This window comes from Platalea leucorodia (genome assembly GCF_965183815.1).
Source record: "Platalea leucorodia genome assembly, chromosome: 8".
In the NCBI taxonomy this organism is placed as follows: domain Eukaryota; kingdom Metazoa; phylum Chordata; class Aves; order Pelecaniformes; family Threskiornithidae; genus Platalea; species Platalea leucorodia.
This window is the reverse complement of record NC_138830.1, coordinates 34,303,119-34,322,473: the sequence shown is the minus strand read 5'-3', so window position 1 is coordinate 34,322,473 and position 19,355 is coordinate 34,303,119. Positions and strand designations below refer to the sequence as shown.

Below are 19,355 nucleotides of genomic sequence, written 5' to 3'. Positions count from 1 at the left end.
GGACACGCTGGGTGAGTAAAACTGGTGGCTGCAGCCATGCAAGCTGAGCTGGGCTGGCACGGCATGTGCTGTAACCAAGTTGTCTCAGGAATGATGCTGGTTTAAGGCCAGATCCATAGTACAACAGGGTGGCCCCCAGCCCTTCTGCTTCTCCCAGACCTGGCAGCAGCCCCGTGGGTCGGGTGATGACGGGGGCTCTGCCAATGGTGAGTTTTCAGCTGGGCACTGTGATTCTCAGCAGGCTCACCATGGCTCTTTTCTCCAGCTGCTGTTTTTTCTCAGATGTGGCCATGTATCCCTGGCTTTTATCCCACCAGGCAGCCTCAGCGCAAGGGCATCTGCTTCCCCCTTCATCACCTGGTTCCTTTCCTGGCAGGAATAATATTCTTCCTCTCCTCCCAGGGCTGCTGCTGCCTGTAAGCTACAGCACAGCCCTGGCAGGGAAGGGGTTGTCAGCGTTGGGCTCTTCTTGTACCTCTCCAGGGCAACTGCCACACCTGCGACCCTTGTACCAGTACATCAACTTCGACATGCCAGAGCTGATGCACCCATCAACAGAAGAAGATGAAGCCCCAGGGCTGGCACAGCCAAACCAAGTCCCTGCAGCCCCCAGGAGGGCAACTGCTCCACAGCAGAAGGGTGAGCTCTGATAAGGTTTACCCAGCTCCTGTATTCCCCAGGGAGCTGGCCTTGTCCTGCCAGTGACCAAAAAAAGGCCTGCTGTTCCCTGTATCTCATCCCCCCAGAAACAGAGGCTTTGCCCTTGCCTGTGCAGGTTTTGTCACCTTATCCTGTTTCTTCCGCCCTTGCCCCTAGCTTTTAGAGAAGTGGCTTGGATGTCTCTGGGTCACTATTTGCAGCAGCTCTGCCCTTAGGTTTTCTCTTGAAGTTCTGAGGTGGCCCAGCCAAACAGAGCAGGACGCTTTCCCCTAGGACAGCACTCTTCAGTTGACTCCACAGTCCCCAAGTTGTTTTCCAAGACTTGGTGGGACAAAGCCATGGCCAGCCTGAGCTGGTGACAGGCTGGCTCCAAGCAGGAGGTCAGGCTGGAGACCCACAGCGGCCGTCCCATCCATGCTGCTGGGACCTGGCATCCTGCTGGTGCAAATACTCAGCCTGTCTCCAAGGAGGTTGCTGGGCTGTTGATGCACTCGCTCCTCTTGCAGATACTTGGGCCAGCAGTGCTCCAGAGATCCCAGCCCCAGGAACGGCTGACAAATCCATGCAGGTTGATATTGATAGGATGCTCAGATACACAGCTCACCTGGTGCCACCGCTCTTTCCTCAGTATAAATAACCACACAGCTTTCTGCCTCCCGTTTGGCTACTACAGCCTGACCAGCAGGGTGGTGATCATCACCTGGCCCATACAAACAGCTGTGGGTTTATTGTTTTTTTTTCCCTGGTTGCAGAGATCCTGATTTGCCTGGAAAAAAAAAAAAAGCCATTTTTCCTTATAAAATATACCTGCACGTCCCGTGGCCTTAGGATGCATGTGCTGTCATTCCTTCATGTGTGAAAACCAGGAGTCTGGGGACCAGCCTTGAGCCTTGCTGATGGAGATCACCCCACACAGGGGACACAGGAGGGGACAGCACAGCGCTGCCTTTCTGTGGCAGACAGCAGAGCATGGCCTGGTTCCCCTCTGCGAGCAGCACTAACCAGCCGGTGCTTCCGCTACATCTGCGTTAGACGAACAGGGATTGCAGGGGGGAATCTAGACTTTACGACAGGGATCTGCCTCACCCAAAGGAGTGCTCCTTTGGCTACCATCGCACTCTGCCTGTGCAGGGCAGCTGGAGGCTGCAGCCAGCCTACAAGAAGCCTGTTTCACCTCTCTGTAGGCTTCTGCAGTCAGGTCTCCTGCTCACCCAGGAGTCTTGGCACCCTCCTGCCTCCACTGGCATCACTTGGGTCTATCTGGAGATGTTTTGCGCTTCCTTCTACTCCTGTAGAAGGAGCTGTACTTGAGGATTTTCTGCCCAGTACAAACATATTGACAAAGGCAGGTTCTCAGTTCAAGGAAGACAGCTTCAAAACATACAAAACTGGCATGAAATAAGCCAGAGCTGTTCTGTCTGAATGGAGGTGGCGACTTCCAGGTGAGGAGACAGTTATCTCACCTGCTTTACACAGCACATAGACATTACAGACATTAGATGCTCAGAGCTATGGCAGGAACACCACCTGTAAAGGAAGGTTTGCAGCGACGCAGCTTTCACTGCTCCACCTGCTATAGCTGGGAACAGTGAATAAATTTCAACCATTTGCTTTCTTCATCCAGCTCACAGTAGAGATGAGATTGCACAGAGCACAGGAGCAGCCACGCTCCTACGCTTTAAAACAGCATGTCAGTAGACTTGTTTCTATCAGAGTTTTAATGTGTTGAAAGTAAGTAAATACCCAAAGGTAACGTAAATACCTGGTTTACACACTGAGCAAAGAAAGTGGTCCCATCAATAATACTATGGGGATTTTGCGTCTTGGTGTCTTCCAGCAAGTTCTACGATGAGTCAGGCAGAAAAAGAAAGATCCTGTTAATCACAAAAGTTGACATGGTAAGTCCAAGATAGGCAAGAGGATCTCCAAAACCAGCTACTCAACAGCTGTAGTCTGAGGGAGCAAAGAGGTGGGAAATAGATCTTCTGGTGGGACTTAGTTTCCCTTGGTGACAAATGGATGACACTTGCTAGGATAGCACAGAGCTGTCTCCTACTTTTTCCACACCCAAGCTGCCCAACTGGCAGCAAAAGAGCACAGAAGTAGGGAACGACTCAACAGGTACTGAGCCCCAGCTGTAAGTCTCCTGTTCACATTTATTAGGATGGTTTCAGCTTGACCAAATCAAACACAGCTGCATAAAGAATGCCCTCAACAAACAGAACTTTTTATTTCTGTAGAAAACAAGATACTTTTCAGGAAGGACCAGCTTATGAAACAGCAGTTTGCATATTAATATACATAAATACACAGGGTTACAATTTAGTGGGAAATACGTTAAAAAAAAGCTTTCAAGTACACAAAATAAATGTAGTAAAATTGGACTATCCCTTCCACATACCTGCCTCAGAGAGAAATGTTTCTCAGATGGAATGAACTTCCACCCATGATCTGCCAACAGATCTCTCCACTGGACACAAGCTGCAGGAGGGCATGAGGATGGGCAGGGCCAGAGGGTTAATATCCAGTGCTTGAGATTAAGAGCAGACTTACCCATGACGGTTCAGTCCTCATTCTCTCAACTATCAGGATGTGTGTAGTGTGACAATTACCCAGCCAGCATATTAAGAGAGCTGCAAGAGGTAGGAAATACCTCCTTACTTCCACTTTCAGGTCCCTGGAAGGTTAATGCTGTACAACGTCATTACACATGAGACCATGGGCATCCTGCGACCCTGGGAGGCATTTATTAACAGGCACAGAAATGAGAAAGTGGCCCCAGAGCCACAGCACCAGTGCTGCCAGGCAGTAAACGCAACCGATGGACACACAGCTTATGCAAAAAAGCTGCTGGATGCAGGCGGCCTCTTGAGTAGAAGGAATAATATCTACATATATGGAAGAACAGCACAAATCATCACAGACTTCCTGAAGATCTTCCTGCCAAGACACCGTTAACAGAGAATTCATAGCATCATTTAAATAAAATACCAGTTCAAATGAATTTGAAAGACATTTGCCACATGCAGGAAGCCAAAAGGCTGATCCTTATGTTACAAACTTTAATCTGTTCCTTCTACTTTTTGTCTTATAGGAGTTTAGAGACCTGTTATAACCCTAAACTCTTTTATAAAATTTTACAAACTGAGGAGTAAAACTTAATCGGTCTCCAAGAGAGAAGGAAAAGGCATCTGAACAACAGATACTCCCTGATCTTGCTCTACATGCTCTCATGTTGAAATTGTTAAAACAAGCAACCTGTGCAACACGGCTTGTGTCCCATTTCCAAGCCATTCAATGGCAGAGATCCCATGCTTCACTTCAGCTACTACAAGTGCAAAGGGAAATTCAAGTTTTCCTACCAGTCTCCAAGACAAAAATTAAACATTTGCAAAACCAGAAACATTTAAAACTCTTTTAAACAATTTAAACCAGAACACGAAATATTTTACACATTTAAAAAAAACCAAGGAACTCAGGTTATTAAATAAGAATCTACATATCTTAAAAATGGAGAGTTTTTTTTACATTACAGCCAGAAGTGTTAATCGTCCTATCTTCCAAAGCAGAAATGTTCATAAGTTATTTCTTTGAAGCGCCTCGCAGAGGTTTTGATTGGCATCTGGTTCCTCGGTCATCACCTCCACAGCCTCCCACTCCCCTGACCTGCTGGATTTCTTGATGGCCTCTACTACACTCTGCATATACAGACCATCTTCAAAAGAGGCTGCCATAGAGACAGGTTTGTGATCCCATGTCCGACGGTCTTCCTGGTCTTGGAAAGACTGCCGCAGTGCTTGCACCATGTACACCATTCCTTTTAGGTAAAGCACTGGGATGTCTTTAAACCCCTTGTCCAAAAGGCCCTTGTTGACAGTCAGAGAGTCTGTAAACAGTAGTTCTTCTTGGAGTGCAGTGTTTTTCTGCCCATACAAGTCCGTCCCGCGAGCTATGAGGCGACCAGTAGACCCAACAATCATGACTTCATGGACAAATGATCCAGGCATGTTGAAGTTGAGAGTCACAGTGCAACAGACACCCTCGCTCATTACCATCTGGAAAAAGCAGAAGTCATCGCTAGTGACGTGGCGGATCCCGCTTATAGCTGTGTTCTGCTTCACGAAAGTCTTGAGCAAACCATGGACCTTCTCTGCTCTCCTGCTGATGAGGTGAGTTAGGAGGTCAATAATGTAGGTTCCCATTGTATGCAGACCACCTCCTCCCATCAACTCATCACAGATCCAGTTGTACTTGTGGCTGAGCAGGCTTCCCCCATAAACTCGTACATCGCAGATCATCACGTTGCCCACGTAGTGTTCTTCTATCAACTGCTTCATCTTCACAAAGGCGGGCAAGAAACGGAGAACATTGCCAACAATGCTCATCAGCTTGGGGTAATACCTGGCAGCTGTGACCATCCTGAAGGCATCCACAGAGGTAGCAGCTTTCTCACAGATCACGTTCTTCCCTATTCCTGCAGCACAAATGGAAAAAAAAAAATAGTGCACACACACAAGCGAAACATGCTCAGATGTCCCAAAGGTTATCAAGAAATGGTGTTTTTAAGAGTCAGGCTTTCCTGCTGCAATTTCAAAGGCAAAGGTCTGGGAACTAAAATGGGAATACCAAGTGCAGCAAGCCTCAGAGCTGCTTCCAAGATGCTCCTGTTGCAGAGCTGACAAACTCCCACAGAGAGAGGCTCCAAATAAAAGACAGGATTTCTACATCATGAAAGATAAGCGGCCAAACGGCATCACATGGCATCAAAACAAGACACAATTTGCATGTTCTAGCTATAAAATTATTTGAATGCCTGTACAGCCTGAGAAAAAAAAAAAAACATTATGTACCCTGCAGGGAAGAGGTGAGTGAAGGGGAGATTTGATTTTCACTTTGTATTTCACCATCACTATGAATTTATTATTTTAAATAGATTAATAGAAATGGGACATACAAGATACTTAGTGGCCTGTGTATAGAATTAATGTTTTCGTAGGTGGATTGTTTTAAAAGCATCGCTAATTGGAAAGCAAAACAGTTCTGTCTGCACGTACAGCCTACTCGTACAATTAGACTGCAAGGGTGACTGTGAGTTACACAGATGAGAGCTGTACTCGCAAGCTGACCCATTGCATTTTTATTCCTACTGATGCACTTTATCTTGTGCTCAGCCTGAATCAATGTGAGCAGTTGATTTTTTTTTTTTTTTTAATTTTAAAGCTGAAATAAAGTAATACAAAAGAGCATCCCAGTGCAAGCTTCAACCAAATTCCTATATTTGGTGCTTTGCGGGTATTCCCTCTTTCTCCCCCATCTTCACCCTTTTCTCATGTCAGGGCTTAACTTTTCCATATACATCTGTTCTGATAAAATGCTTATATAAACATTTTTCAATATAACAACGAGGGGTATACCTACAAGTCTCTATACATTAACTGGTGATGTCAGACCTGAAGGTCAGTCACATCATACCACAGTTTCTGCCTAAGAATTGCAGGAATTGCCGCACATGGTGGTAGGCTTCTCCTCACCCAGGAGCAGACTGCAATCCCTGCTCAAAAGAGCTTTTAATCGACTCCCCGATGAGAAGATACCAGCACAAGTGCTTCAGTCGCTCTCTCGCACAGGAGGGGAAGCCAGATCCCAATACGGCAGCTCCTGCTCCCAGCACTCCACCTCCTGGCTGTGCTGAGCAAGCCTTTCAGGAACCATTCAAGCGGTTCAGAGGCCAGCGAGCTCCTGTGACGCATCACCGTCCCCAACTCAGCCAGGGGACAACTACAGCTAGAGAAAACTCAGAACCTATATTTCTAATAGACACAAGCAAAATCCAGACAGAAAACGACAAGACTACAATTTTTAGTGGTCTCATCCAAAGAAATCCCCTAATTAGATATGAGTCAACAGAAGCTTTAATGAACAAAGGGTAAGGTCAAACTCCCTGGAGACACCCTGGCTGCCCGCTGGTAACCCCCTATTTCAGGAGCCATTTCCGACTCTCCTGACCCCAATCCCGCTGCTGAGACAAGGCACAATGCTCTGTTCATTATTCTGCAGGGCTATTCTGCATCTCAAGGTGCTTCAGCACCTGGTTTACCTGCCTTCTTGTTTGAATGGCACTTATCTCAAGCCAGGTTACAGTAAAATACAAGCAAAAAGAAAAAGTAAAAGGATCTTCACAGCATCCTAAGCAGAACACAGGTCTCAAAGTTCACAGAAAATAAAAGCAACTCTTGATCTGCATATACACGGGGTACAGCTCTGCAGTCGGTGTTCTGTTGGTGCAGCTCTCCCCCTTGCACAACCCCACTGCCCTCCACCATGTATTTAGCATTACAGGAGCCAGCTCAAGGTACAAACCCAGCATGGAAATATTCACTCATCTCGGCCCTTTTCCTGGCAGATTATTGCCCCGAGTTGGCTCTTCTAGGAGCCTGAGAATGTCCACACAAAAGGGGCTGAGTCCCTGCAGTGGGGAATCGAGAACAGAGAGGGCCGAGCCAAAGAAGTCCACCGCTGCTGCCCAGGGACAACCGTTTCACGCTGGGGGGTTTATCACACTGGGCTGCCCCTGTCCTTACACCCACCTGCCCACCCTCATCTTTGCGTCAGCGCTGTGCTCTTTTTGCCAGGGTAGGCTGAGCCACTTGAGCAGCTAAAACTGACTGATGCCTTTTTTTGGGATGGCAGTCAGCACAGTGCACTGACAGCTCAGCACAGCCCATGGAGCACTGCCAGAGTGCCAGGATGGAGACCTGGGTACACAACATCATCTCCGGGATAGTCCTGCAGTTGCCCTCAGTGGGACATCCCCCCAGGGGTCCCCAAGCGCACAGAGATGGCCGTGGAGCAAGGACAAGGGCCAAGTTGGAGACAGCTACAATGTCCCTGACCAACGTAATGTCCATGCCTTCTGTTTTCCAAGGCAGAGCAACTTAAAACCCTCGTCCTGTTACTATTATTTTTATAATGAATAACCTGAACTTTGTACCATATTGTTTTCTTAAATCACTGCAAAATTTTCTGTTGAGATCCCCACCAGCTTGGAGATATGAGAGCCACCACGGGGCTCTGGTGCTCCTTGGAGCCCTCTGTGAGCCAGTTCAGCTCACCAACTGAGCCCAGTTTAGAAAAGGAAGCTCCCTCTTTCTAAGCAGGTGGGTTAAGTCAGCTCACAGGCAGGTCTAAGCCCACAGAATGGGTTGCGTGCCTGGAAGGAAGGATGTGGAGCTGTGGAGTTGGGTTTCCCCACCTCAGAAGCAGCAAGCAAAGACAGGAACAGCAAGGACAGCAACAGTTCTGCTGCTTGCAATCGCAGGCTGTCCTAGCAACATGCCTCAGAGTCTTCTCTGCGCATACCTCGGAGCAAAGCCTGTATGCGGGGAACACATCAGCTTCTGATGTGCTCCACTGAAATCCTCCTAGGATGCTAGAAAGAGAAAGAGTCAATCTTCCTCCCTAGAACTTACTTCATTTTGTCCTTATCCAAGAAACAGGCTGTCCACCCTACCTCATGACAGCCAGTGCTGCTTCATGTCCTGGAAGACGGACATTTCCCTGCCAGACCACCCCACAGTTACTAGCTCTGAGCCCCCGTGGGCTCTGTAAGCTGTAATGATGGTTCCTTGGGAAGTGCTTCTTGCTCTCAGTGCTGCATTCATTATTGCTGAATGTGAAACAACATACCTAATGCAACCAGCTAAGCAGTGTGAAGGTATGTAGCTCTCTACCAGCTCTTACACTGCTCATGACTGTACTTAACCCTGAATGGCTTCAGGCTTCAACATCCCCCAGAAAGGCAGGGCTGAGCACTGCCCTGGAGAGGGTGTAAGGAGAGGCCAAACAGTCCATGTGCAGAGCAGAGGCACAGGCTGGCTTACACACCCCCAGCCAAAGCACCCTACAAGCAATCAGACCTGACCCTGAACAAACTGCTACTCTGCTCCTGGCACACAAGAAATCACCTCTCCCCAAGTGCATTTCCAGGCAGGTGCACCCTTCACAACAGTCATTACTAGCTCTGCACACAGGCAAAACTGTTCCTATTTATGGCTTTTTGACTGGTTGTTGTAGTAAGAGGGAGGGAAAAGAGAATAAAAGGTCACCATTGCCAAGAGTCCTTAAACAAACCATTTACGCCTGTGTTCAGGGGCAAAAGCACCTGCTAGATTCCAAGAATTTTCAAACCAATTCCTGATTCAGTAAATAAACTAAACATTTGAAAAGAGGTCTCTTAACTCTCATTAATGTAATATAGCCAAATCATGGCTTCACTCAATGAAATACTGGATTTAAAGTGTGTTCACATCCTATGGAAGCAATCAACAGGTGAGCCGAGACTCACTGGACAGCAGAATAAACTAGGCTGTTTTCTCCTAAAGGAATCTTACACCTCTAGTCAGATCCACACTGTCCATCAGCAACGAGACCTCAGCTCCTCTGGAAGCTCCTTAGCCACGTCACATCCAAAACCTGCCATATGTGAAGTATTTTACAGTCCTGGTTAATAAAATGCAAGCACAGAAAACTCGCTGCCTTCTCATGCTCATGGTGGATGCTACCCAGAGCCATGACAGGAGCTGGGGATGGAAACGGGTCCCAGCAATTGCCAGGACCCCCAGCCCACTCCTTCCTCCTAGTAGGGAGGGTGCCAGCATGGGCAGGAGGAAGGGAAAGGGACCCCGCAGCCTGGTGGGGCCTTGGGAGGGGGAGCATTCATGAAAAGATGGGAGAAGTGCAGCCCAAACCTTAAAGAGTTGTTTCTCTCCTCAATCAACACACATGTGAGCAGGGGTCTCCTCTCTGCCTCAGGCCAGGTGTATACCAGCAGGTCACGAGAAGGACACTGAGACCACACCTGGCCCACTGCTCCATCGAGGAGGTCCTTCATGTCCTGGGGGAGCCCACTGACTTGCCTGGAATAGGAGGTAGCCCACCAGGGCTCCTGACGGCAGGAAGTCCTGCCATCCTGTGTCTGGGTGGGACAAGCAGGGGCACCCACACACAGAGGTGTCCCTGCAGCGCAGTCAGGAGGGGACCAGCCCTATGCCACACAGGCTGCCCAGGCAGTGCGAGGAGAGGGCTGGGACAACCTTCTCACCATGGCAGCTACCACTTCAGCTCTTTGGCTGTCTATTTGCCCGACTATCATAGCCACAGCTGCCCATCCAACAATTTCCATAAACAGCTAGTCCCCAGCTTTGCCCCTCTCTGCACGAGTTATAATGTTGACTCAAACTACTAAATCTATTTATCCCATGTAAATACGTCCATTGAACTGAAGCCCCAGTTCTTTACTCCCCTGAATAACATCAGATAGCTGCGGTTGCACCTAGGAAGACATACAACTGGCCACTGTTGAGGCACACCAGACCATTGCTTTGTCCACCATAAGAACTTGGGAGTGTCTGAGGAGCCTTCCCAAATAACCAGCTGTTTCAGATGTACTTGCTTTGGGAGCCTCCCAATGAATGAATGCTCGTTCCAAAACACACTCCATTTCATTTCTTGTTTGCCTACGGTTTGAAAAGACCTCCATGCTACTTGTTACAGGGACAGAAAGCACAACATGCAAAGAGCTCTCATAGCATGCTTGTTCATCCTGTTTCAAGAACAGGAAATCTGGATTTGTCACAACACAAAGCAGTGATAGAGCCCTTTCTGACTCCTTCCTTCATAATTAACATATACGTGCTATAATTTGTAGGGACTCCACAAAATCAGGGGGTCAAACAATCTATGTTGCAAAGATGTCTTAAATGATGTAGTCAACCAGTATAAACCAAAAGAGACAAGTAAAAGGTTCCTCTGTAGCCACTCCACAAACCATCCATTTGACGGCTGGGGTCAGTACGTGCAGCAGCATTATCTTCAGCATCCTAAAGAAATTTTACTCTGAGGACTTCTCATGTTCTGCCTCCCTGAACTTTGCCTCACGCACAAGTATCCCTTGTTTTACATTCCACTCCAGCCAGTAACTCTGCTCTGTACCCACCTAATGCAAAGACAGATGCATTTTAACCGTGGGACATGAACCACAACACAGACATTTTGTGAAATTAATATAGTTCCTCTGAGATCAAAAGAAGCACAAATTTTAGGATAGCTTCTTGCTTTGCCTGTTGTGGAGATAAACCATAAGATTACTCTGATCTTAATTTGAATTATCCTCTGGGCTTTGATCTGCTCTGCCTGGTTCATGAACTCAATCCAGCGTTACTGCTTTGTCCCCGTCATGCCAAAATTGTACCTACTTTTGTTTATGGATGTCTGTCAGCAAGAAACTTATGCAAGCAAATCGCACCGCATAGAAAAACTGTCTCTCTCTCTCTCTCTCCCCCCACCCCCCCCCCCGAAATAAAAATGTAAGCAAATTAAAAAAAAAAAAAAAAAAGGAAAAAAAATGAAAGTATAAAAAAAGTATACAAATAAGTAATAAAAGTGTAAGCACTTTAAAAACACACAAACCCCAACAAAACAAAACACACAAGACAAGCACATCTGGTCTTTCCTAAAGCACAGTCTCTCAGCCAATAATCACCAATCTATTATATACAATTCACAGCCAATAATTCTCCAATTATAAACATCACTGTATCAATCTGAACTTTCAGAGAAAACATACTTGCCATCTTTGGCCCTACCCTGATTTTGTGTTCCTTCAGAATGCTCAATCATAGCAAGCCATCCAACACTGGCTTAAAATATGTCACGACATACTTGGTAGCAGATCTATAAATACCATTGCAATGAACCTAGACAGTTGAAAGACAAGGTCAGTATCATATTGGGTCTGAGATACCTGCATCAGTTTGCATATCAGAACGTTTCAAGACAGACAGAAGAATAAACCACCCTTTACTACTTCATCCGTTGATTTCCCTAGCTTTTTCAGCTTTCCGCTTATCTGTACTTGCAGTCAAGCATACATACCACCTCTGTACTTCTGCACCAGCTTTATCCCCCTTTCCTCCTCTGGATAACATCATTTTATGGGTTCCCAGCCTTCAAAGAAAGAATCTCAATTCATTTTAGTTAGTAATTCACCATAGAAGGTTCAATCCTCTCCTTTTAGCCCACTTGACCATCAAGAGCCATGAGAACTAGTGAAACACTTACTACCTAACAAGTGTTTAAAAGAACTTTTAGCATATTTAAAGACATAAATTCTAAGTCACAGTTAAAATATTCAAAAATCAGAATACCTTAAATTCAAAGGACAGTAGTCTAACAAGGTAAACAAACAAATCTAACAATGTAAAAAACCAAAAGCCTGAAACCTCTCTCTGCATATCTAAGTGGCACTGCAAATGTTTATGCAGGGAGTTGTTTACTTCCAAAACAAATTACTGTAGAGCAAAGAGGCTAAAAACAACAAACCACCCTGGCTCACATAGTTTGAGACATTACCCGTCCTAAAATTAATTCACATAGATCTCCTGTAAACACAGTAAAAATATCACACTTGTTATTTACAGAATTACACGCAAACTCACACCTACGCTGTACTATGTGAGAGGACATTAACACTACAAAGTCACACACTGGAAAATTAAGAAATGTCAGGAGGCCCAGGTAGTTGGTTCCCACTTCCCTGCCAAACCATCGCCCATCTTGCCAAATTCCTCCTGCTGGCCCCAACATCTCCTCCTCCCCCAGCATCTGCCCTCCTGCGTCAGGTGGAAGGATTCCTCCAGCAAGTCTGCACCCGGGACCATACCAGCCTGCTACGGACATGGGTGTCCAGAGAGAGATCCAGGTGGTGGCCAGAGTCGCAGCATGCTGGCTGAAAGCAACATCTGCAGAGAACTCAGGTCCTAACTCACAAGACTCTTGAGTGCATGCAAACATTTTTTCAAAGGCTTTTAACTTTCAAGTTTGGTTTTATTTGCAGGGAAAACAGAAAGCAGAGTTGAACAATCCCCCCCACCCCAGGCAAATCTCAGTTTCCTATTGAGGAATGTGCGAAGATTTGGAATGAATTAAACAACTTAAATTGTTTGGGTTTTTTTTTGTTTGTTTGTTTTTTGTTTTTAATGGACATAAAAACATTTTACCCCCTCATCATCATCTCTGAAATAGCTCATTTTTATTAAAACCTCCCCACCATAAGTTCAGTCTGAAGAAGACATGGGATATTTTAGCCCAATTGGTTCAAGATTTGCAAAGCTATTAGCAATTATAAGTAGTACTTTTACAAAAAATTCTACGTAACCGTTCTTGCAGATTGCGCTACCAACTCCACACAAAACCTTTAGCACTGCATTTGCACATTGGTGCAACCAGAATCGTGCTGGTGTAACAGCTTCAAATTTCAATCTGCCAACGAGCTATGGATTTTTGGTCCAACTCCAAAGATAAAAAGGTACCTAGAGCCTTCACAGCAATTTGCCGAGTTAGAGGCGGAGGGATATTGATGCAAACCAAATCCACATCCTGGTGCAGCAAGACATCATCAGTCCGACTCGTGTAGAAGGAGATGTTCATTTCCTCCGCCAGCTGTTTGGCTTCCTCTTCGGTCTTGCCCCAAAGCGCTTCAACGGAGAAGCCTTCTGCTCTCAGCAAGGGTACCAGTACCCGAGCAGTACTGCCAGTTCCAAACACACCCACTCCAGGAAGCATTTTCATTCTGCATTCATTCAAGCATCAGGGTCTACACGTAGGCCTTCAATAAAATGTTCAGCTCCTCAGGTTTCCATTCCATCCATAGTTTCTAAAACATGAAAAGTTACAAGTCAGTATCAACAAAAGGCGTATTTTGACATCAAATGCACCTAGCCTGAGTGCTAGCTTCTATCCTTCATGTGGTATTCAAAATTTTCAAAGAGCCTCATGGGAAAAAAAACAAAACAAAACAAAAACCACAAACAAACAAACTTGCAATCCTTAGAGAAATAGTATTATGGGACAAGTCAAACAATCCTATTGCAGAAGAACGGTAAGAAAGCAGCTTGACAAGTCATGAGCATCTCCTGAGCTTCAAAACTCAGTATGCATGTACAGAAACACAGATGCACATGCCAGGAGAAACCAGAGACGGCAAGGCACAAACTGGGAGCGACAGGAAGCATCAAGGGGACAGGACATAGAATCTATTGCACCAGCAGTAAAAGCAGTGCTGCTGTAGTTGTGAGTGTAAGTCTCTAAATGAGATAAAGGTTTGTGAGATGAGGTAATATGTTTTATTAGACTGACTGAGATAGCTGGAAATAATAGGCAAGCTTTTGGGCACATAAATCTTTCTTCCAAATTAAATACATAAACTGAAAACAACTACTTGGAGCTTAACAATTTTATGGCAATTAGCTAAGCCACTCCAGAGAACATCTAGAAAAATATGTCCTGTGGGGAAAGGCTGGATTCACTGAGCTTGTTTAGCCTCGGGAGGAAAAGACTGCAAGGAGAGATCATGCCAGCGTTAAAATACATAGAAAACCACTTTCAGAAAGGAAAAGGGCGCTCCTCTATGTCCATTGTGGGTAGTTAAAAGTTTACTTAACTCAGGACAGTTAAAAATATCTCTTTCTGCCCATGCCATTTAATCTCCAGGAATGCAGGGTTTTGCACACAATTATTATATTCCCTACACACAAACATTTGGTTAAGTCACACTTCTTTTGTTCTTTTAAGTATTTCCTTGTAAATTAAGCCCTTTGGATCCCTACTTGCCAGTTTGTCTTCGAACTGCTTCTGGCCACAACTGGCTGAACTGCCTTTAGCATTCACTGGAGCACTAACTTCAAGGAGAGATGTCAGAAGTCTCCTCAATCTGTGACACCGCAGCAACCTAAGATCTGGCTTTTGTTCTGTGCCCTTTTGAATTCTTACCTATTACACCTGCTGTTGACCTTTTCTGAATGATTTTTTTTGTTTTAGAAAGAAGTTTTCTTAATTTTATAAACATGACAAATTCTGTTTTCTTTAGAAGTTTATTACGAACAAGCAAAGACCATGTTGCAAAGAGAACTAGTATGAACACCAGCTCAACACCTTTGGAAAAAATCCCCACAAGCAACAAGAATCACGATGTGTTTCAGAAAGTCACACATCTCCCCATCCTAAAATATTTGCGCTAAGTTACAACATGTGAAAGCAAATCCTGACACAGCACTGGGAAGTACCAGCATGCAAGTCAAACTACCCACAGTGCAAGCGCTTTGTATGCTATTGGCATTTTGTTAGTCTGGGGGTGCCTACACTGACCAGCATAACAAAACTGCAACCCTGACTGAATTTCTAGGTATTTTTGTGGTATAGACACTAAACTAGGAAAGATAAACAGCAGCACTTGTGAATATTGATTTTGCAAAACACAAATAAATATTTACAGGTGTGATAAAACACCTTATGAAATGTTTACTGAATTAATTCAGTATGTTTTTTGCTTGTTCTGTGTGATATTAGGTTTGCAGTAATACAGTCATGGTCTGTCTTTATAAACAAGAACAAACTTAATTTGAATTTTATTAATTCCTTTTTATCTGACATTTAGCAGAACACTCAAATAAGGATCGTATCAAAATGATCTTGAAAATATTTACTATTCTAAGTAAAAGGGTAATTTACTGGCAGGAAGGATGGCTTGTATTCAGGCTTGTTTTCTATAGTGATGCAAACAAAAATAAAGTCTTACACTGGATGGACAGTAAGTATACCTGTTGAAGTAGTCCCCACACATATTTATTTAGCAGTTTACAAGCTGGAAGAAGAAAAACTGCTTGCTATATAAAGAGCATCATCTTCTTTTGAACAGACACAAACTAAGCAAGGTGGAATAGAGACAAGGTGACCGTGGGCCTGCTTGCACCAGATCGCACAGACGCGCTCAACAATGTCAAAATTACACAACATGACAAAAATTTAGAAAAGGTTGAATTCTTTGAAAATGCTATTAAGAGCACACTGTAGCACTCAACATGCGCAATAGGGGACTCCTGCTATTCAGATAAGCTGCTCATTTTAAGTTTTACTTTTTTCTGTTTCCCATCCAACTGCCTCTCAAAAATCTCAGTCAGGTGGAATTCATTTTAAACTCCCTTATCCCCAAAACATAACGTGCTGCTGCATCGGTGTCACTAGGGGCTATCAGCACAAACCCACAACAGCTAGTGGTTTACTACCATGGAGACCCACTCCTGATGATACAAGAACTTAAGGACACCAGCTCACCACCAGTACCACAACAAATCAATTGGCCAACCCAGCCTCAGCAATGACTTCTAGCAAGGCAGCCACGCTCTCAGGGTATGAAGACACGCCTTGCACAGTTACAGGGCCCAGCAGGGCTTGAGACCCCCCCAAATACTGCAGCCAGGGGGCTCTGCAGAGAAAAGCGGCACTGACCAGAGGGCATGATTGCCTTTCCTCACCTGAGAGCCACCCGCAGCCTCTTATCCCCTCTCCAGTCTTTCGCCAACTGGGAAGTCCTGGTTTGTCAGGACAGTGGGATGGACATGGATGCTGAAGGGCAGCAAAAATACAATCCTCGCACAGGGCAAGTCACAGAGCTTATGTGGCGCAGGCAGAACTAACAGTTACAGAACTGTAACGGGAGGTTCAGCAAAAGCTTTTGAAAAGGGGTGGATATTGGTACCCCACCTACTGGCCCACACCCTGCAGACACACTCAAGCGCTGGTAGATGAGGCTTTCCAGCCTAGGCCACCCTGGGGAAGCAACCTAAAAACCCACTGTATTGAAATGAGGCCACAGCTGAGGAGAGAGGCAGCTGTAATTAACAGTCTACTAAGATTGAACAGAGACCCCAGAAGAACAGCACTGTGCCACTGCAAAAGTCCCCAGAGCACCTTTTGCTGGAGCTCTATGTGCATTTCTAATGCTTCTCCTCTAAGGGGGGGGGGGGGGGGGGGAAAGCAGAACTGGAAATGACGCAGACAAAGGTAATCAAAAGCATGCAACATCTTCTACATAACTATGACCTAAGCAAGCAAAGATTCCTCAGTCTGGAAAAGACGTGACTGAGAAGGATGTCACAGAAGGTAATAAAGTCATGAGCGGCTCAGGGTGGAGAAAGACCAATTTTTCACTGTTTCTCCTTATGCAAGAACAAATCAAATGGAGCTCAGAGAAAGGAGGTTCAAAACAATCTAAAGGACGTGGTTCCTCACATCAAACTTTGCTAAGCTGTGAAATGCCTTGCCGCAGGATATTGTGGATGTTAGCCATTTACAAGGAGTCAAGGGAGACTAGACAAGTTTAAGGAATCCACTGAGGGTCACTAAATACACAGAAGTCCCATCTAGCACAACAAGTAGCCGAGTTGAAAACTAGTGAAAACTAGACTCAGCAGAGCGTGGAAACGGCTCTGAGAAAGAAACGCCTGAAACTGTGACCAACACCAGCTTAGAATTAGGTACAACTTCTACATATTTACTCTAGGACGCAGCAAGCCTCAAACCTTCAAACAAGCCTCACCAAATTAGTTACATTAACCATGAAAAGCCTTTTATAAACCAATCTTTCAGAAATGAAAATCCTCATGCATTGATATCTCTGGTGATCAAACACTGGAATAAACACTTTTCTGAGGACCCTCCCACAGAAACACCAAAAGGCAGGGCTTTGATCTGGAAGTGAAAACCAGACTGAAACAGGTATCTTGCACATCAGGAGATACAAATCAATCTCCTTTTTAGAGAGATGAAATAATCAATGGCCGCAATATCACCCTTAACTTAAATTTTCAAATAGAGGCACTTAAAGCTTCGTAATCTTGTTGGTAGCTGCAATTCCTTTTTATGGCCACAAAACGTTTCCATTATTTGCTGAATTTCATGGTATGTTTGAAGTCCCATCCTACAGTCACAGAAAGGAGCTGTTTGACTCTTTTGGGATACAGAGCAACAAGCACTTATGTGACCCAATGCAATGCAAAACCTGACAATTCCTACAGGATCCAATTCAGTTCCACATTGAAGCAGTCAGGGAGTTCAGAAGGCAGAAGTCTCAAAACCTAAATATTACAGTCAAGGACTATGGTGCCCAGAAACCATTGTGGACCATTACAGATGGCCAAAGGTAGTAAAAGAATAACAGCCTGTGCCCAAAAAGGTGCTCCTCAGTGTAACACTGGCTCTGCAGAAGGAGAAAGCAATTCACACTTCTCCAACTCATCCTAAAAAGTTCCATTTTGGTTCCAAGGAAGGTGAGACATGTGGTGGAGGAGCACACCAGCAACAGGGGCACTGTTTTCATGCAGCTGGTAATTGCTGTTGAGTTTGCAAAGAAAGCAAAGACAAGTAACAAGGGCTGTACAAGTTACAAAGTTGCTACTGGTTGTGACATCCTCATGGGTCTTAAGGTTGCTTGAGAATCTTTGACAAAACCTACACTGGAACTACTCAGATTTTCACTTTGCATTAGGAGTCTTGCACCAGTGATGTTAATGCACTGCAGAGATCTCCTGCAAAAACAGATGCTACCCCAGAACTGTCAGTTCTGCAAGGACCCCAGCAGAGGTGACCGCAATGCTGGTAGAGACTGTGGGCATCACTCTGGAAGCAAGCAAGGTCTCTGCAGGAATAGAGCTGGGGGAACTTCACTGGTCAATCCTGAGAAGCTAGAGAACACCTCATAAATGAAGCCATTTTTTCCTGCCAAACTGTTCATCCAGCCCTCTAGCACACATATACCTGAAGCTCTGTATGTAACAGCTGACATGCACATGGTTTGTGTGTCGATCTCAAAGAGATCAACATGCTTCCTTTACTAAACGTTCTTTTAATTCAGTGCAAGTGGGATGTATGATAACCCACGACTCTAAAGCCTGGAGCAACTTCCCACCACACCTCAAGACAAGGCCGGCGCAGCACTCTGTCCTTCCTTGTCCGGATCTGCAACAGCAAAGTCCCGTTTCTGGCACACCACTTCCCGGAGGCGCTGCCCGAGGTCAAAGGCAGTGGTGAGGACTGTCCCAGAGACCGCAGCAGCTGGAAAATCGCGGAAACCAAAACGGCCCTCACGCTATCACTGCGCTGTAAAGCTCGGGTCAGGGCCACGGCAGCCCCGGGGATGCCTCTGGCACGGCCTACGGTGCTCTTCTGCTGACCGGGGGTGCAGGGCTTGGGCAGCTGCTCTTTGTGTGGGGGTCCCTCACGGGACCGGACGGGGCAGGCCCTCACCTCACCTCACGGGACCGGACCGGGCAGGGCCTCCTCCCTCACCTCACCCAAGGGGCCGGACCGGGCAGGGCCCCACCTCACCTCACGGGGCCGGACCAGGCAGGCCCCCCCTCACCTCAGCCCAGGGCACCGGCCCACACGGAGGAAGTCCCGCCAAGACCCCCCGGCGCCCTCCGCGGCCGCGCCCGGCCCAGCGCCCTCCGACAGGGCCGCGCCCCCCTCACCGCCCAGCGGGCCCGGGCCGGGGGACAGGGGTCCGGGGAACGCCCCGAGCCCCCCTTACCTGCCGCCGGCCGGCGGAGGGGGCCACCGCCCCGCCTCGCCCCCCGCGCATCCTCCCGCCGGGCGCGCTGCCGCGGCGGCCGCTCGCTCCCGGCGCGGCGACGCCCGGCCCAGCCCGCGCAGACGCAGGCGCGGCGGCCCCGCCCTTTCGCCGGGCAGCGTCTCCGAAAATGGCGGCGCCCGGGACGGCTTCCCCTGCGGCGTAGAGAGCGGCCTATCCCTCGGCCGGACAGGGGCGGGGGGGCAGGCCTTCACCCGACGGACAGTGCCGGCAG

At 46.6% G+C, this 19,355-nt stretch overlaps 1 protein-coding gene across 1 annotated transcript; it reads right to left on the bottom strand.

Annotated features, from left to right (window-relative positions):
• Positions 1-2,976: 2,976 nt before the first annotated feature.
• Positions 2,977-19,160, bottom strand: GFOD2 (Gfo/Idh/MocA-like oxidoreductase domain containing 2). The gene is made up of 3 exons (XM_082319976.1): positions 19,082-19,160; positions 13,029-13,372; positions 2,977-5,134 (listed from the first exon to the last, which is right to left on the bottom strand). Exons 2-3 carry the CDS (start codon positions 13,285-13,287, stop codon positions 4,236-4,238), a joined length of 1,158 nt encoding a protein of 385 aa, XP_082176102.1. The 5' UTR covers positions 13,288-13,372; positions 19,082-19,160; the 3' UTR covers positions 2,977-4,235.
• Between the last annotated feature and the right edge of the window lie 195 nt (positions 19,161-19,355).